Source organism: Sceloporus undulatus, chromosome 4 (genome assembly GCF_019175285.1).
Source record: "Sceloporus undulatus isolate JIND9_A2432 ecotype Alabama chromosome 4, SceUnd_v1.1, whole genome shotgun sequence".
Taxonomy (NCBI): domain Eukaryota; kingdom Metazoa; phylum Chordata; class Lepidosauria; order Squamata; family Phrynosomatidae; genus Sceloporus; species Sceloporus undulatus.
In genome coordinates, this window is record NC_056525.1 from 248746549 (window position 1) to 248762837 (window position 16289).

General features: G+C 43.7%; 1 protein-coding gene across 6 annotated transcripts in view; it reads right to left on the reverse strand.

Annotated features, from left to right (window-relative positions):
- The window catches only part of ZC3H3 (zinc finger CCCH-type containing 3), a 333696-nt gene that overhangs the window by 68254 nt on the left and 249153 nt on the right, over window positions 1-16289 (reverse strand). For all 6 annotated transcript variants that reach the window (XR_006103478.1, XR_006103479.1, XM_042462809.1 and 3 more), the window contains exons 6-9: window positions 14507-14591; window positions 12109-12267; window positions 8716-8785; window positions 860-991 (exon numbers count right to left, since the gene is read on the reverse strand). Coding sequence is in view for 4 of the 6 variants with exons in the window: in XM_042462809.1 (XP_042318743.1) it covers window positions 860-991; window positions 8716-8785; window positions 12109-12267; window positions 14507-14591 (446 nt within the window). In the remaining 2 variants the exon portion in view is untranslated. The remainder of the gene's footprint in view (window positions 1-859; window positions 992-8715; window positions 8786-12108; window positions 12268-14506; window positions 14592-16289) is intronic.

Sequence of the window (16289 nt, forward strand, 5' to 3'; positions counted from 1 at the left end):
TTTTATTGACTGTATTTTATATGGTATTGTATTTTTATTGATGTTATCCCACCTCAATCCGCAGGGAGAGGCGGGAAATATAAATAAAATGCTGAAGGACCTACAAATGCCTAAAGGAGTGTTTACTCTAGGTTCCCCAGCACAACTCTATGGTTAACAGTTGGCAGAGTTGTGCTGGAGGACCACATTCATCAAAGCCACAAATGTGGAGGGCCAGCTGCACGTTAAAATTTCATATAGTTAAAACCCACACAAAACTGAGGTTCAAACAGTATAAAGCAATAACAGGATTAAAACTATTTAAAATCTTTCCTTTCTTCTTTCTTTCTTTTATTTTTGGTTCAGTTCTTGGTGAAGGAGCTAAAACCTCTCCTAAGTGAGTCCTTGGTCAGAACTCTTCCTATTGCTTCCTCTCCCCTAGGACCAAAGGTCTTTGAGGCTGTGTTTTCTGATCTCTTCATTTCTTTGCTCCTAATGATGTTTCCATCTCCTCCCACCCCACCCCTAAACCATTAAAAATCTTACTTTAAAACAAAAACTAAACAGTACGGCACCATAAAGCTCTCTTCTCTTGTTAAAAATCAGTTCCCAAAGGCTTACTACAAAAGAAAAATCTTAACCTGTTGTCAAAAAGACAACAGAGAAAGACAATATATTATTAATAGGCGATTTCATTTGACAACCTATGATGGCATTGGGTATATTGTCATAAATATACTGTTAATTTGAGGGGAGGGGGGAATAATAAAAAAATTAAAATTTAAAAAAGAACCAGCAAAGGTGCACATAAACTTTTAGCTGTGCAAGAGGTACATCTCAGCAGGATTTGGTGGAGGGTCTGAGTCTGCCCCAGCCTTACCTTCTCTCCCAAGGGACAATAGCCCTTCAAAAAGTCAGAGCAGACCTCTGCTTTCCTGGAGACATAGACGTGGCTGTAGGGACAATCACTGTTATTGCAGATACCTTTCAGGAAGTACGAACACACGGGCATCTGCAAGAGGAAAGAAAGAAAGGACAGCCTTCATTTAACGCCCTCCCTTCCACCTGATACATAGCCCAACACGGCTTACCACAAAATAACAGAAAGCACTGTTAAACTCTTACGATACAGAAGTTGGAAATCAACTTTAAAAACAATTGCATTAAGAACACGTAGTTAAAACCATTTAAAACTGTACTTAGAAACAGAATAAAAGGGTAAAAGCACAGCACATAACCCTAACCCTAGCCCTAGGGGGCAAACAAGAGGCCAACCAAACTTCCCGTGGGAGGGAGATCTGAAATAGAAATGGATTCCCCACCCGTATCTTTTTAGACTGAGGGCTCTTTGCTATCTATCAGCTATTTGGAGGCCCTTTTATCACTCTGGGATCCCAACTTGTGAACCAACCACAGTAAAGGCCATATAGTAATGGTTAGTATAACCATACTAACACTCCACTCTAGCACTCTTAAGTCTTAGAATCTCAGGCTACTTATTTGGCAGAATGAATAGGCTCTCTATTAGTTTTTTAGACTATTTCATTATATGAAGTCACTGATACACAAATATACATTCCCCTTAAGGAGAAACACAGACTTGTCTAAGCACATTACATTTACTGTATTGTAGAGGTAAGGCACCATACATTTTTCAGTCTTGATGGGATTGGAGCAGAGTTTGGAGGCCAGATTCTGGAGACCAGAGACCAAACTCTGGAGACCAGTTTGAATTACACACTCCCCATGGAAACCAACTGGGTGATCTGGGCAAGTTGCAATCTCTCAACCTCGAAGGAAGGCAAAGGCAAGCCTGTACTGTACAAATCTTGCCAAAAATACCCTGCCTTAGGTTCACCTTATGGTCTCGATCATTTGGAAATGAATTGAAGGCAGAACCACCAACCTCAGTTTAGTTATCTTGGCTTCCAGGTAGAGTTCAGGCCTGATTTGCTCTCAGGTCCATTCGCTTATCATATCCTGCTCAACTCCATCACCAGGGTTCAACATCTCCCTTGCAACAATGCCAGGCCTTTTGAAATCACAAGGGGTGATGGCCATCTCCCGTAAGTCTCAGGTTCTGCTCCTGAACTCTCAAGCCTGGGGGCTGCCCTAACCTGGCAACCCTAATTCTCTACAGAGCCTGGCACCAAGAAGAAGCACAGCAAAACCAATTGCATGAAGAGGCAGATGTGAGATCAGTCAGCACTCTGGCCCCTTCAGCCATTTGCTATAATTAAAAAGGAATTAGCAGCCTGCAATAATGGCTCCATTTCTCTCTACCCTAATAGCTACTGATAGTAGGTTTGGTGGGGGCACCAGAGGCTGAGCACAAGCTTTGCATGTAAAAAAAGGTTCCCGGATCTTGGAATTTCTACCTGGAAGGTAACAAGGCCAGTGAGCCATTTCTGCTAGCAACTCTGTGCTCATCTGAACTGACAGTGCTCTTTCTGGTTCTCCTTCTGCCACCTCCTCTCCCAAGTGACTTTGCAGCTACACATGGTGTAGCTACACCCAGAGGAGAACTTTAAAACCATCCTAGCATCACAGACAAAGCCCAAGTCCCAAAGCTACCAGATGGTTGGTGAGGTGGTTGTTCTGGATGCTTGCTCGCCTTCCCACAGTTCTCTTCCTAGCCACCCTTTTTTCTCTTCTCCCGCTGCTCATCTCAACTAGAAAAAGAAGAAAACAACAGCCCGACCAAACACTGGCTTATTGTCCAACAGAAGAGTAATCCTTCAGCAAAGTGCCATCTCTTTAAATCCTGCAGGTCCAGGTATCCTCAAACCAATATTTACAAATGCACAATAAGCACAGGCGAAGCTACGCAGAGGGAAGACAACTTTCCCCCAAAGGACCTATTAGGACTTTAACTGAATTAGTTCGCTAGAGTGAGAAGCAAAGTGGGATGGGAGGAGGGAAAGAACGAGAGGAGACCGAGCGAGATGCAAGGCTAAAAGCCACGCAGAAAAAGAAAACAGTGGAGCTTTAAAAGCAAAGAGTTTATTTTTAATTGTCTTTTAACTGCAGACATTAAAATAAAGGACAGGGCTCTGGGGCTGTCTTTTCTGTCGGCGGTGGCGTGACCGTAAACGATTCCCTTAATGTAGGTTTTGATATAGAGATCAAATTAGCTCTAATAAAAAGGGATAATAAAGCCCACTCTTATGCAAAACTCAACCCCTCCCAGCTGTCAAGGCTGAGCCATTACCAAAAGGAAGTGCCGTTCTCGTTTCAATTAACCTTGTTTGCACCCCGCTATGTCCACACAAATAACAATAACATTAATGCAAGGCGCTAGTGCGCTGCGGCCATATTAGGCGGCTTCGAAGGCGTGCACATGCCTTTTTCTGAGCCGGCAGCTAATGAACCCGAAACTCAACGTGAATTTCCAAATTGCTCACAACAGAGTTTTGAAGCTCTATTAGGGAGAAAAATGCTGATTCTTGTCAAGTCCCTCAAGGGGAAAAGCTGTCAGAACAGCAGCCTGCCTCCACCCCGGCCCTAGCCTCTCGCTAACCTTCATCCCTCAATCCCAGCCATTCACATGCAGCAGGAGGAGGCTTCCCTTCCATGCGCTGGGCCAGAAATGCGCTGGAGTTGGACCCTCGGTGGAGGCTTCCTGGTCCAGGTGGATCCTGCCCACCTTTCCCCGTCCTCCATAGTAAAGGAGGCTGCCCAGGTCTCTCCAATGCATTAGTACCAGATTCTTAAGAAACTCATTTTAAAAAATAACAACTTCTGGCTCTCGAAGATTGCTAGGGAGCTGTGAAATTGTCCGCTGCCTCTCTTTTTTGCTTCCCACCCCCCTTTGTTAATGAGTTGGTTAATTTTGATCTTAAATGCTTTAGGGCTTTATTTTATTATACATACTGTTCGAAGGGTCCCTAGAGAGCTGAAGCAGATAAATAAACAGAGCTGTAATGGTCGGTTTTAAATCAGGGCAGATGTTGACCACAGAGTTGCACTGGAGGACTGAGAGATTCCTAGAGTGGAGTGGTGTTTTCTTGGGCAAAGGATAGTATTTTTGTTATTTGCGGGTTTTCCACATTCACAGGGATCCTGTGCCCCTAACTCCAGTGAATGTGGAGGGACAACTGTACATGACACTGCTGAAAGAGGTCATCTGGAGTTGTGCCATCAGTATGCAGATGAAAGCCAACTCTATTACCCCTTTCCACCACAAGCCAAGGAAGCTGTTTTGGTCCTAAACTGGTGCCTGTCATCCATCAGTAATGGACTGGATGAGGGGAAGCAAACCAAAGCTTAATCCAGACAAGAAGGAGATGCTTCTGGTCAGTTGAAAGACCTGCAACTTGGATGTGCTCCTGGATTCAACCCTGAGCATGAAAGCCCAGGTTTCAGCATTGGCTAGGAGTGTAACTGCACAGTTAAAGTGTGAGTGCCAGCTGTGCCTACTGGTCCATTTCCAAGCACAATTCAAAGTGCTGGTTATGACCTTTAAAGTCCTACATGGCTCGTGTCCAGGTTATCTGACTGTTATCTCCTTTTATCAGCCCATTAGAATAAGATTTTTTGGAGAGGCCTTCCTCTCTGTCCCACCACTTTCTCAGGCTCTTTTGGTGGGAACAAGGGAGAGGGCCTTCTAGGTGGCTGCTCCCAGGCTCTGGAACTTCCTCCCCAGAGAGGCCCGGCTGGCACCCTCCCTACTTTCTTTTTGCAAACAAGCAAAGACCTTTCTCTTCCAACAGGCTTTTGATATACAAGGCCCATCTGACACAATGCACTACATACTGCTAATTGTTGTGTTGGAGTGTGTGTGTGTGTTTAATAATGCATGCTTTAATCTTCTTTTAATTGTTTTATTGTTTAATCTTGTTTTAACTTTTGTATCTTGTGAATTTTTAACAATGTCATGTTGTAATTAAATGTTCTAAGCCTCTTTGACTCCTGATCTTGGGAAAAGATGACATGGAAATAAGTATCATCATCATCATCATCATCATCATCATCATCATCAGTCTCCTCTAGCTCCCTTCCTACTAATTCTGAATATCTGGTACAGCACAAAAGAGCAAATACCACCCATTCTGAGGCAAGCTCTGTTCTTTCTAACAGACACTGACCATGTGAGCTGGGACTCATCGTCCAAAAAATAGCTTTCTTAAGTTCTCCTTTATATGCAATGTACAGAAACATATCCATCAAACATCTGCTGAGCTCACATATTAAGACATGTTCTTGCTGGACAATTAATGAACAAACGTTAACTAGTGAGGTGGGAGAAGGAGTAAAAAGAATCATATCATAAACATATCTTCATACTGACCTGATTTAGTGGAGACAATATCTAATAATCCTCTGTTATCCCACTGTTTCAATTGCTTTTAAAATGTTTCTCTTTCTCCTCCTCCTCCTCTTCTTCCCACTTTTCCCTTCTGTCCTCAGTTTATTTCAGTTACTGCAAACTGAGTTCAAGGTACAAAAGTAGTTTGCACGCCATTAACTCAGCAGCCAGGGAAGAGGAGTCTTGTCCTTTCCAGGAGGCTCAGGCAAAAGCAAATTGCTTTACCCTCTCTTAGCTTGTGTGATCTTCCTCATTAATAACATTTGCTGTCTGAGATATTTCTTGGACACACAGACACACATCCTGGCTTTCTCCTCTGAAATGTTGGGGGGTAAGTGCTAGTAGTGCTCTTATTTTAGTATGTCTTTGTGTTGCCATGTGTGTAGAGTTCTGTAGGATGCACCGCCAGGGCTGCTGCTAAAGAAGGTCTGCCCCATTGCCCTGGCAGGGGAGAAGATTACACGCCCCACTGGCTCATACAGATTGTTCATGCCCCACTGATCCAGGAAAGAAGATCTCAAAAACAGAAGGCATCCTCCTACCTCATACCCAGCTAGAGGCTAGGAAATTCAGTCTCTGTAGTAGCTGGGAGGCAAGGTAGTCATGCCTCTAGGTGAAATGTTGCTTCTGTACTCGGTGCATAAAGAAACATGAGGAAAGCTGCCTTTGAAGCAAAAGGGCTTGTTTGGAGACAGCAGGGCCCAGGTGACAGCAAAGTCCGAGGGCAGCAGAAAAACCATTTTCCATGGTAGGAATTAACTCACCAGCCGCTCCCTTTGGGTTGGACTATGATAAATGAGGCTAGCACCACCTTTCCTGGTAATCACCAGGTTAACAGGAAGCTACCAGAGCGAGTGCAGAAGTCACCACTTGCTCCGGGCAGCCGGCTTCCCCTCGGCTATAAATCACTGCAAACAAACGGCTCTGAGCTCAGCAAAGACAAAGGAAGGCGGTCGCTCTGCCCACTCTCCCAGCTGCCAAGATTGCAGACAGGTGCTCCAAACTCAATGGGGGAAGTCTGTTTGCGTATCTGTCTGATGTCCTGCCTTTCACCCAATGGGGAATCCAAGCGGAGAAGGGCTTTTCAATCCATAGGTAGGATGGGGCTGGGCTGGTGCAAGTTGCTGTGTGCTTTCAGGTCACTCCTAACATATGGCAACCCTAGGGTTGGGATCATGGGATTTTCTTGGTAAATTGCTTTATTTCTGCAGTGTGGATGAGACCCCAGATTTTAAGCTTCATATCGCTACCGTGAGTCCCTATATTGGGAGAAAGGCAGGAAATAAGAAAATAAAATAATAATAAATAATAATATTTCCTGACCATTTTTAAAATGTTGTTGTTGTGTGCCTTCACGTCATTTTCAACTTATGGAGCTCCAAAAGCAAACCTATCACAGGGTTGTCTTGTCAAGTTTCTTCAGAGGGGGTTTGCTATTGCCATCCTCTGATGCTTTGAGAGGCGCAGAGTTTCCACAGTTGAGCAGGAATTTGGACCCTTGTCTCCAGAGTCTTAGTCCAACACTCAAACCACTACACAAAACTTAATGTGCCATTTAATAAGGAGTGAGCAACTTTGGTAAACTTTGGGTAAATATCCTTTTCATTTTGGATTGCCTCATCATAGGGGTTTCACAGAACAAGGCATTCAGAAGTGTTTTTCCAGTGCCTCCATCTGTGCAATAGTGACAAATGCTAGCTGTGGTGCTCCTACTGTTATCTCTGAGAGATCCTCCACCAGTGTCAACACACATACACACACTGGTACCGGTACTGCTACTGCCCAGTAGCTGCCTGACACGTTTAGTCTGGCTCCTCAGCAAAGGCCTGTCTGGCATGGGAGACCCTACCACAAGAAGTGCTACTGTGAATATAGCCTCTTGCCTGGCAGGAGCGTACAATCCCACCACCATTGGGAGGCAATACCATGGTGTGAAGAGGAAAATCATGCTACAGGTGGACAGACTCAAGCAAGGAAACCATGGGTTTGCAAGACCTGAGCAAGGCTGTCAATCACAGGGTACCTTGGAGGTCTCTTAATCATAGGGCTGCTGCAAGTTGAAGTCAACGTGACAGCAGTTAATAACAAGAAGTGTCCCTTTGCTTCCATTCTGCTTACCCCAGGGATATGTTTTTAATATGCTAACAAAAGGAAAGGAAATTCCACCCCAGGCAATCCATACTAGAATGCTACAACTTGAATAAATCATGTAATGCCTGCCTTTGGGGCTTCAAATCATGAAATACACAGTGGCCTAAACATAACTCAGCAGCCCACTCCTTCCTGAGTTGCCTTAGCACTTTCAACAGTGGCAACAGAGCTGTGCAGCTTAAGAAATCTAGACCGGACTCCTTGCAAACTGCAGTCTACAAGGCACTTAACAGCTGCTATGTTTTCTCCATGTTTACCCGGCTGGCTTGGAGTTTTGCAATGCTTCTAATGGTATGTGTCTGGTAAACTATGTTTTGTATGTTGGGTCACCATTAAGCCATGCTCGCAGGAGAGCTGTACAAGTCTTCTCCAAGTGTGTTTTTCCCCACTAGAGAAAAAAAAATTCCAGCTGTTTTTTTTTTTAAAATGAGATAGTTAACAGCATTTTGGGGTGCTTTGGGGACACCCTCAAAAGCTGCATGCAACCCATAGGCTGTATGATTCCCATTCCTCCATCAGGCTTTTCCAAGCTTTATTCTTCTTTATTACAGAATCCTAGAGTTGGAAGAGACCACAAGGGTCATCCAGTCCAAACCTTTGCCATGCAGGAATTAAGACATATTGCTATCTATTTTATGCATACCTTACTAACTATTTCATTCATTTACACAGGGCTATTTTTCACATGGCTTTGCCTCTTGTAATGCATGTCTTTTTAAAACCTCCTTCCTAAAAACCTTCAAGATTGCAATATACACTTGAAATGTTTCTGCATCCCACACCTGGATGGCAAGGGATGAAAACTGATCAGCCTAAAGAATGGGAAGGTTTTGCATTCTCCTACTTGAGTTCTGGATGTGATCATAGGAAGGGGAGTTTCTGCTTGTGGCAAAAGAATCACATGTCTTTCAAAGTTGCCACCCTTGGCCAATGCATGTCTTGACTCAGTAGCCAGTATGGCCACACATGGGACTGCAGTAGCCAGCTGAGGGCTCTTCCGCCCATAGCTGCCAGTACTAGTGATGTGGCACGAAGCCCCAGGTGCTGGGAACTTGGCGCTCTGCTTAACGCGCTGAAACTACAGATACATTAAATTGGCGAAAGAGGTGCACTCTGCTCTCATTACGAGAGAAGAGTTCCCACTATAAGCTGAACAGCTTTGTCAAGCAATTTCCAAATGAATGAGATTTGAAACACTTGGAAATACAGCCGTTCTGTTACTCGACTGCTGTGAAGCTGCTCCCTCCGGAGCCAGTTTGAGGCTCAGCTGGACTAACCTTTTCTTTGGAAACCTTGTGTGAAAATGGACATGATCCATCGGTCTTCTTGCACGTGCCTCGTAGGAACCTGGTGAGAGGATCAGAGAGAGGAAGCATGAGAAGAGAATAAAAAAGAGAGGCCTTAAAAGGAGCTTTGCTAGAAAATTCATGGCTCCTGGATATATCAAGGGATTATCAAATAGAATTATCAAATCACAGAGTTGGAAGGTACAGCAAGGGCCACCTAGTCCAACCCCCTGCCATGCAGGAATACACAACTACAACACCTCTGGAAGATCCACTGCCAAACTGCTCTTCCTAATGTTCTTCCTAATGTTTAGGTGGAATCCCTTGATTTACGTTCTAGTCTCTGAAGCAACAGACAACAAGCTGGCTCTGCCTTCTCCATGACATCCTTTCAGATATCAGTCCACCCAGTCAAACCTTCAAAAGTATCTAGCCCAGTATTGCCAACTCTGACTGGAAGCAATAGCTTCCAAGGATTTCAGGTTTTCATTTTATGATCCTACCTGGCACTCCCTGGTCTTCCCTCCAGGAGGTCTCCTAGTGAGCATCTATCCTGTAGAAATAAGGCAGTTTGACACCACTTTAAGTCTTGGAGACCCATCCTATGGAATCATGGGATTTGTAGTTTTACAAGATCTCTAGGCTTCTCTGACAAAAAATGCTGGTTTCTCACAAAACTACAATTCACAAGATTCTGTAGGATGAAGCCATAGCAGTTAAAAGTGGTGTCAAACTGAAATATTTGTAGTGTAGATGCATCTTTATCCAAAAACTTACCAGTCCTGCTGTAATTAATGATGATGATGATGATGATGATCATCATCATCATCATTTATTTATTTACATAGCACCACTTCCAAAATCAGAAAATATGGGGTGTGTCCAAGCTGGCAGAGTACTGTGTATCAGCAGGATCACCAAAAAAAGTAAAACGATAGGAGAAATAACACATCTGGATGATGGAATAACTACAGTGAAATGACTACAGTGGGATTCACGTTAATGTTTCACCTGCCCCTAAAGCAGAGGTGGGCAAAGTGTGACCTATGGGCCAAATGTGGTCCCAGGACCATCTTTTATGGGCCTTAGAGGTCACAACATATATATATATATATATGCCAGTTTGGTGTTGGTCCCTAGCACATTAGAAAAATAAATGATGGCCCCACACACTGAACACCTAAGAAGGTCTACCTTAGACTATGGCACACCCCCCGGCTCTTGCATTACAGACAGCTGTAAGGTCTGTTTTCAGATTATGTCCTGCAGTACACCCAACCTGGCGTTCAACACATTCACCACATCACACCTTCTTGGTTAATTTCGTGAATCCATAAATCAACTTGGCATCTAAAAAGGTTCAACCCACAAGACACCATTGATCATTTACAGCAGGAGAAAGTGATCTATGGCACTCCAGATGTTGCTGGATCTAACCCCCACAGCTCCACTCTACAACAGCAATGGCCAGAGATTTTGGAAGCGGCAGTCCAGCAACTCCTGGAGTACTAAAAGCTATTTGTTAAGTGGACAAATTACTGAAGATCTAGTTCCTGAAACTAGAAACTGTCTACAAAAGGAGTTGAATGTGGCAGTTGGCCATTACAAGTGAAAGTGCATTGCAGGTGGAAGTCTATGGATGAAGAGTGCTTTTTAACTGTAGTGTTTTAATTTGAAAGCCACTTTGTGTCCTAATTTTTTGGGGAAAGTGGGAAATAACAACAGCAACAACAACCAACAAGGATCTCATAGAAGGTACTAGCCTAATATGGTTTCTCCTACTTTGGTATAAAACTCTGATTGTTTTTTTTAGCCTTTAAAAATAGTAGGTGAAGCACAATGAGAAGCATAGCATTAAATGCAACAGAGACCTGCCCACAAGCTTATAACCCATTCATATTTTACAAAAATAAAACACAGCTTCCACAGTACAAAGGTTCATTTTGGAACTTTGCTGATGACAAACAATGCTGCAATGAGTCACTCTCCCCCGTGACACTCTGTTACGCATATACATGTATACACACTCAAGTGTGTGAGTCAAAAAAGAATTTGCTTAAGGTAATAATAATAATAATAATAATAAAATTTTATTTATACCCCGCCCTTCCAAATAGATCAGGGCGGCTTACAAATGCACCTTAGTGCAGCAAATACAATATACAATAATGTGAGAAGTGGCCCCTGCAACAGCATGTCGGCAGCTTCAGTATGAATTTCTACAGCAGAAAAACTATCTGCATGTGTAAAGAATCTCACCTAGACCTCTAGATCTTCATTGTCAGTCATCTGAGTGGCACCCAATTCACTCCTGGGCACAATTTGATGGCAATTCTTAGCGATAGAGACCAAGCAGCTTGAGCTAGATAATGTGTTTTGCCTTTAATTTAAATCTAAAAAGAGCCAAGATCCAGTCGTGGATCTCCCCTGCTCTAAAAATCTTACCCTGAACCAATCTGGACATTGGGAGACAAGTAAAAACATTTTGAAATAGGGTGGGCATTTAGTTCAGATGGGATAGATGGACATCTGTTGGTTCTCTAGTGCTGTAGTCAGCTGCTCCTCTGACTTTCACTGTGGCTTACACCTATTCCAGCTATCAAAGCTTTTTGGATTTTTGTGGCTTTTCTGCAGCCCAAGACTAAGGAGGACTAGGGTTTGAATCCCTGCTCAGTACTGGAAACCCACTGGGTGAGCTTGCTCTCTCAGCCTCAGAAGAAGGCAAAGGCAAACCTTCTGAACAAATCTTGCAGAGTAAACCTTCTGATAGGTTTGCCTTAGGGTTGCCATAAATCGGAAATGACCTGAAGGCACAGCAACTTGCCCTAGAGCAGCCCCATCCTATCCATGGATTGAAAGCCTTTCTCTTGAAAGGCAAGGCATCAGACAGAAAAACCATCTCGATTCCAGTTTCAGAGCAAAGGTGGGATATAACCCCAACTAACAACAACAGCAAAATCTCAATGAGATTGCAAGAGAGGGGATCACAGCAGAACAAAGTAGCACTACTTGGAACGTCCCAAGTAGTGCAATGAGACTTCACTAATATCTAGGTTTTTAAATATAAACTGAATCAGGAATAAACTCTTCCAGAACATGGCCACATAGCCTGAAAAAAAACACAAACAACTATGGATGCCGGCTGAGCAAGCTTGAAAGCCTTCGACTTCACATAATCTGAATCACTGATGATCCATAACTCCGTTCAGTAATATCCAGTAGACTGTGAAACTCAGACAGCATTGACAAGAACATCAATGATCCAGAGCAGTGCCTGCAGAAAGAGGTGCCTTGGAGGGAAAAGGAAGGATACCTTAAACAGCTTCATTTATATACCGCTTCATACTGAACTAACAGTGTCTACAACTGTAAGATAATGGTTACCTTGTACAGACTGCTACCTTTTCCGGGTCGTGGATGTAGGGGCAGTTCTCACCACGGTTGCATTTGCCAAAGCGGTTATAATACATGCAGTATTCTTTCTTCTTCTCCTTTTTCTGCTTGGCCTGGCGAATAATGGCCAAGCTACGCTGGACAGCTCGGCTAGAGGGAGGAAGAGACATAAACAGGTGATCTTAAGTTCATCTAGCATCCTCTCCAAACCCTGGCAAACTGCTGCTATCATTGAACTGGGCCTTCTCAATGACTGCCTACAGGCTTTGAAGGCAAAGACTTGTTTTATTCCAAAGTGCTTTTAAGAATGGAAGGTTTTTCAAAGAAAGAGCTTTTAATGGGGTGTGCTGAACTGTTAGAGCCATCATGGTGTAGTGGTGTGAGCATTAGACTACAATTCTATTCTTCTTTGGTCAGGCCCCACCTGGAATACTGTGTCCAGTTCTGGGCACCACAATTCAAAAAGGACATTGAGACACTAGAGCGCATCCAAAGGAGGGCGACCAAAATGGTGAACGGTCTGGAAACCATGAAGCCCTATGAGCAACGCCTTAGGGAGATGGGTATGTTTAGCCTGGAGAAGAGAAGGTTAAGAGGTGATATGAAAGCCCTGTTTAAATATTTGAAGGGATGTCAGATGGAGGAGGGAGCAAGCTTGTTTTCTGCTGCTCTAGAGAACAGGACCTGGAACAATGGATGCAAGATACAGGAAAAGAGATTCCACCTCAACATTAGGAGGAACCTCCTGAGAGTAAGGGCTGTTTGACAGTGGAACACACTTCTTCTTCAGAGGTTAGTGGAGTCTTCTTCCTTAAAGGTCTTTGAACAGAGGCTGGATGGGCATCTGTCAATGGGGATGCTTTGAATGTGATTTCCTGCATGGCAGAATGAGGTAGGACTGGATGGCCCTTGGGGTCTCTTCCAACTCTACAATTCTATGATTCTAACTCTGGAGACCAGGGTTCGAATATTTGTTCAGCCAAGGAAATCCACTGGGTGAACTTGGACAAGTCCCATCCTCTCAGCCTCAGAGGAAGGCAAAGGCAACTCCCTTGTGTGGTTTTCTTTTCAAATTCAGTTTTAAAACAGAAAGTAAACACAATATAATTAGAACATTTTTTTAAAGATAAAAACAGATAAAACACTGCCCCATGAGAATACTGTACTAGAGATGGAAGGTGCCTCATGGGACACAGAATCTAATCCCTTGCTCTGTGCAGGATTTCCAGTTAATGGATCCCCAGCAGGGAACTGTCCAATCTCTTTTTGAAGAGATCCATACACCAGTTTTTTTGTATTAATGTGTAGGATTACACCGACGTAGAACTAGATCAGAAAATTAGGCAGTAAAATGAAGTTCAGATGGTATGGCCACTAGTTTAAATAACAATTGTTCTTAAAAAGTGCTCTTTTAAAAACAAGCTGTTGTGGTTGAATTTCCACTAATTGACAAATTTCTGAATGACATTTCTTGCACTATGAAATAGAAGCAGGAACTGACCCTGGATACTGGTCTAACAATGAACAACTGCCAATAAACCGTTAAAGTTAAAAAATTTAAATTCTAATAAGCATTGTTGTCCCAGTAAAAGGATTGGAAAATAATAGTAACAGCCTGACTGTTAAAAAAATGAATAATCTTTTTTTTAAAAAAGAGTGCTTTTTTAAAAAGTTGTTTGGTGTAAACCAACCTGGTTTAAACCAGCCACCTCTGCCTCCAGATATTTTCAAAGACATAGCTTGTTAGTCTGGAAATTCAGTATGCAAAGGGATCTTGTAGCACCATTGAGACTAACTGAAAGACAGAAGTTGGTAGCATGAGCTTTCATAGACTTGAGTCTATTTTCTCAGATGCAATGAGTGGCATAAAGCTAATAGAATGCGCCTTTGTAGATTTGAGTCTACTTTCTCAGACGTACGGAGTAGAGGGTCCAGGGGCAGACCTTAAGGTCTGTCTCTGTTCCTGGACTCTTCACTCCGTGCATCTGAGGAAGTAGACTCAAGTCTATTACAGCTCACGCTACTAGTTCATTCTTTCAGTTAGTCTAAAAGGTGCTACATGATCCCTTTGCATCCAAGTATTTTGGATTTCAACTACTAGATACCTCGGCCAGCATGGCTCATGGCTAAGAATCCTGGAAGCGGAAGTCCCAAATACCTGGAGGACCCAATTTGAGAAACAAAATTTCCAGGACTTTTGTAAGTGTCTTACACCTTGGTCATTCTGAAAGGCAGCTATGCTTGCCAAGACATCTAGGAGTTGAAGTCCAAAAGAGGCAAGAAAGCTTTCGGAGCTTAGCAATGAACTCAGAGCCAGGCATGCCAGGAAGATCCAAGCACCATTCTTTTCACAGTAGGAACCAGAGGGACCTTTGGAAGGAACACCAACCTTGCAATGTAGCGACTTGGAGTGGATCGGCTCGGGCAGCTGGGTGAAAAATAGCTGAAGGAGCTGTTTGCAGAATCCAGTCTCCCTGTTCAAGGAGAGAGAGGAAAAAAAAGCAAATCAGATGCTAATTAGAGCTCATTCAGAGGTGGAATTTGCAAGGAGTTCAGTCTCCAGTTGATGAACGGAGGGGGAAGGCATTGTGTCAAGTTCACACAGGGTAAATAAGCTCTTCCCCAGCAGGCCGAGGTGTTGCTGATGATGCCTCCTCACACACAAAGCAAGCAAACAAGTTAAGGGAAGAAACTGTCACACGCCTGGCTGGGGAGCAAAATAAATGAGACTAGGTACTTAAGACGGCATCTCCGAAATGCACCGCCTTCCAGTGATGCCCTGCACCTGGGTGCCAGCATTTGGCAAAGGCCCACTGGAACGACAGCATTTGAGAACCATCAAATGTACTGTTCTTGGAGGTATTTCTTTATGGAATTCGTATCTCGACTATAGGGGAGACAGGAAAAAAATGGGCACCAGATCCTTGCCAAGGCTACAAAGAGAAAAGAAGAAGCTTTCAGAGACCAATATGTCATGTTTGCATGCTACCCAACCACCAAGTGTCGTCTCAAAAGGTAACTTTTACAAGCCCTGTCTTGCAACAGTTAAAACAAACACAATTAAAAATGAACATCATACAAAAGTTTGAAAGCAATTAAACCTTGGACGAGGCATGGTGCAAACAACTGAAATGCCTATGATAGACTCAAGAGGCTTTCATGGGCCTGTTACTTCTTTACACATGGCATGATGGGAGTTCTGACTCTGGCCCGGCACCATCAGCTGAAACGGATGGCAGAGCGATCCAGGTGGGAAGAGCGTCATTCTGTTGCTCACCTGCCAACTCCGGTGTGTTCCTCAGTGAGTGAGAGGAATTTGATAGCATGTCAATGAGCACTCCCTTCGCCCGGGCTGTCATACGCGGTGACGCCACAGCCCCATCTGTCCTTGTGCAAATAAAGTGTTGGCATGATGGCATCCCAGGAGCTGGTGGCGGCAGAGACGCTGTCTATCGGAAGCATCAGTGAATCCAGCCACGGGGCAAAAATGAAACAGCTAGTCACTGCAAACACCTGGAAGGCTCAAACTAAAAACTAAAAAACTAAATTAAAATAAAAGACCAAGAGGGAGGCATAGTGCCCAGGTAAGAGAGGAGGGGACAAAAGTCGAAAGCTTTCATGGCCTGCATCCATAGTTTTTTTGTGGGTTTTTCGGGCTAAGGGGCCAATCTTCGAGAGAGTTTCTTCCTGACATTTCGCCAGCATCGTGTGGCTGGCATCTTCAGAGAATGCCAGCCACAGATGCTGGCGAAACGTCAGGAAGAAACTCTTCTAGAACATGGCCCCATAGCCCAAAAACCCACAAAAACTAGAGGAGGGGACAGTTTGTCAGCTCATATTTTTTCTGTTTTGGAGCACTGTTCTAGACCTCCTCACCTTCTACAAAGATGGGTCCTTTTTGTGTGGATTTCTTGTAGGAAACAGTCAGGAACCTTGACAAGTACGTGAGCCCTTTGATATCTGCTGGGGTTTTGGTTTCCAGAACACACACAGAAACACACACACACACACACACGACACCAACACACGGAATACCAAAATCTCGTTGATTGCGCTAGTCCCATTATATACAGCGTGTAATAAAATGGTGTCCTTGATATACAATGGCAAAATCAAGGTTTTGCTTGTTGGACTTTGTATTTTTTTTTTTCTATAATTTCAAACTGTGGATG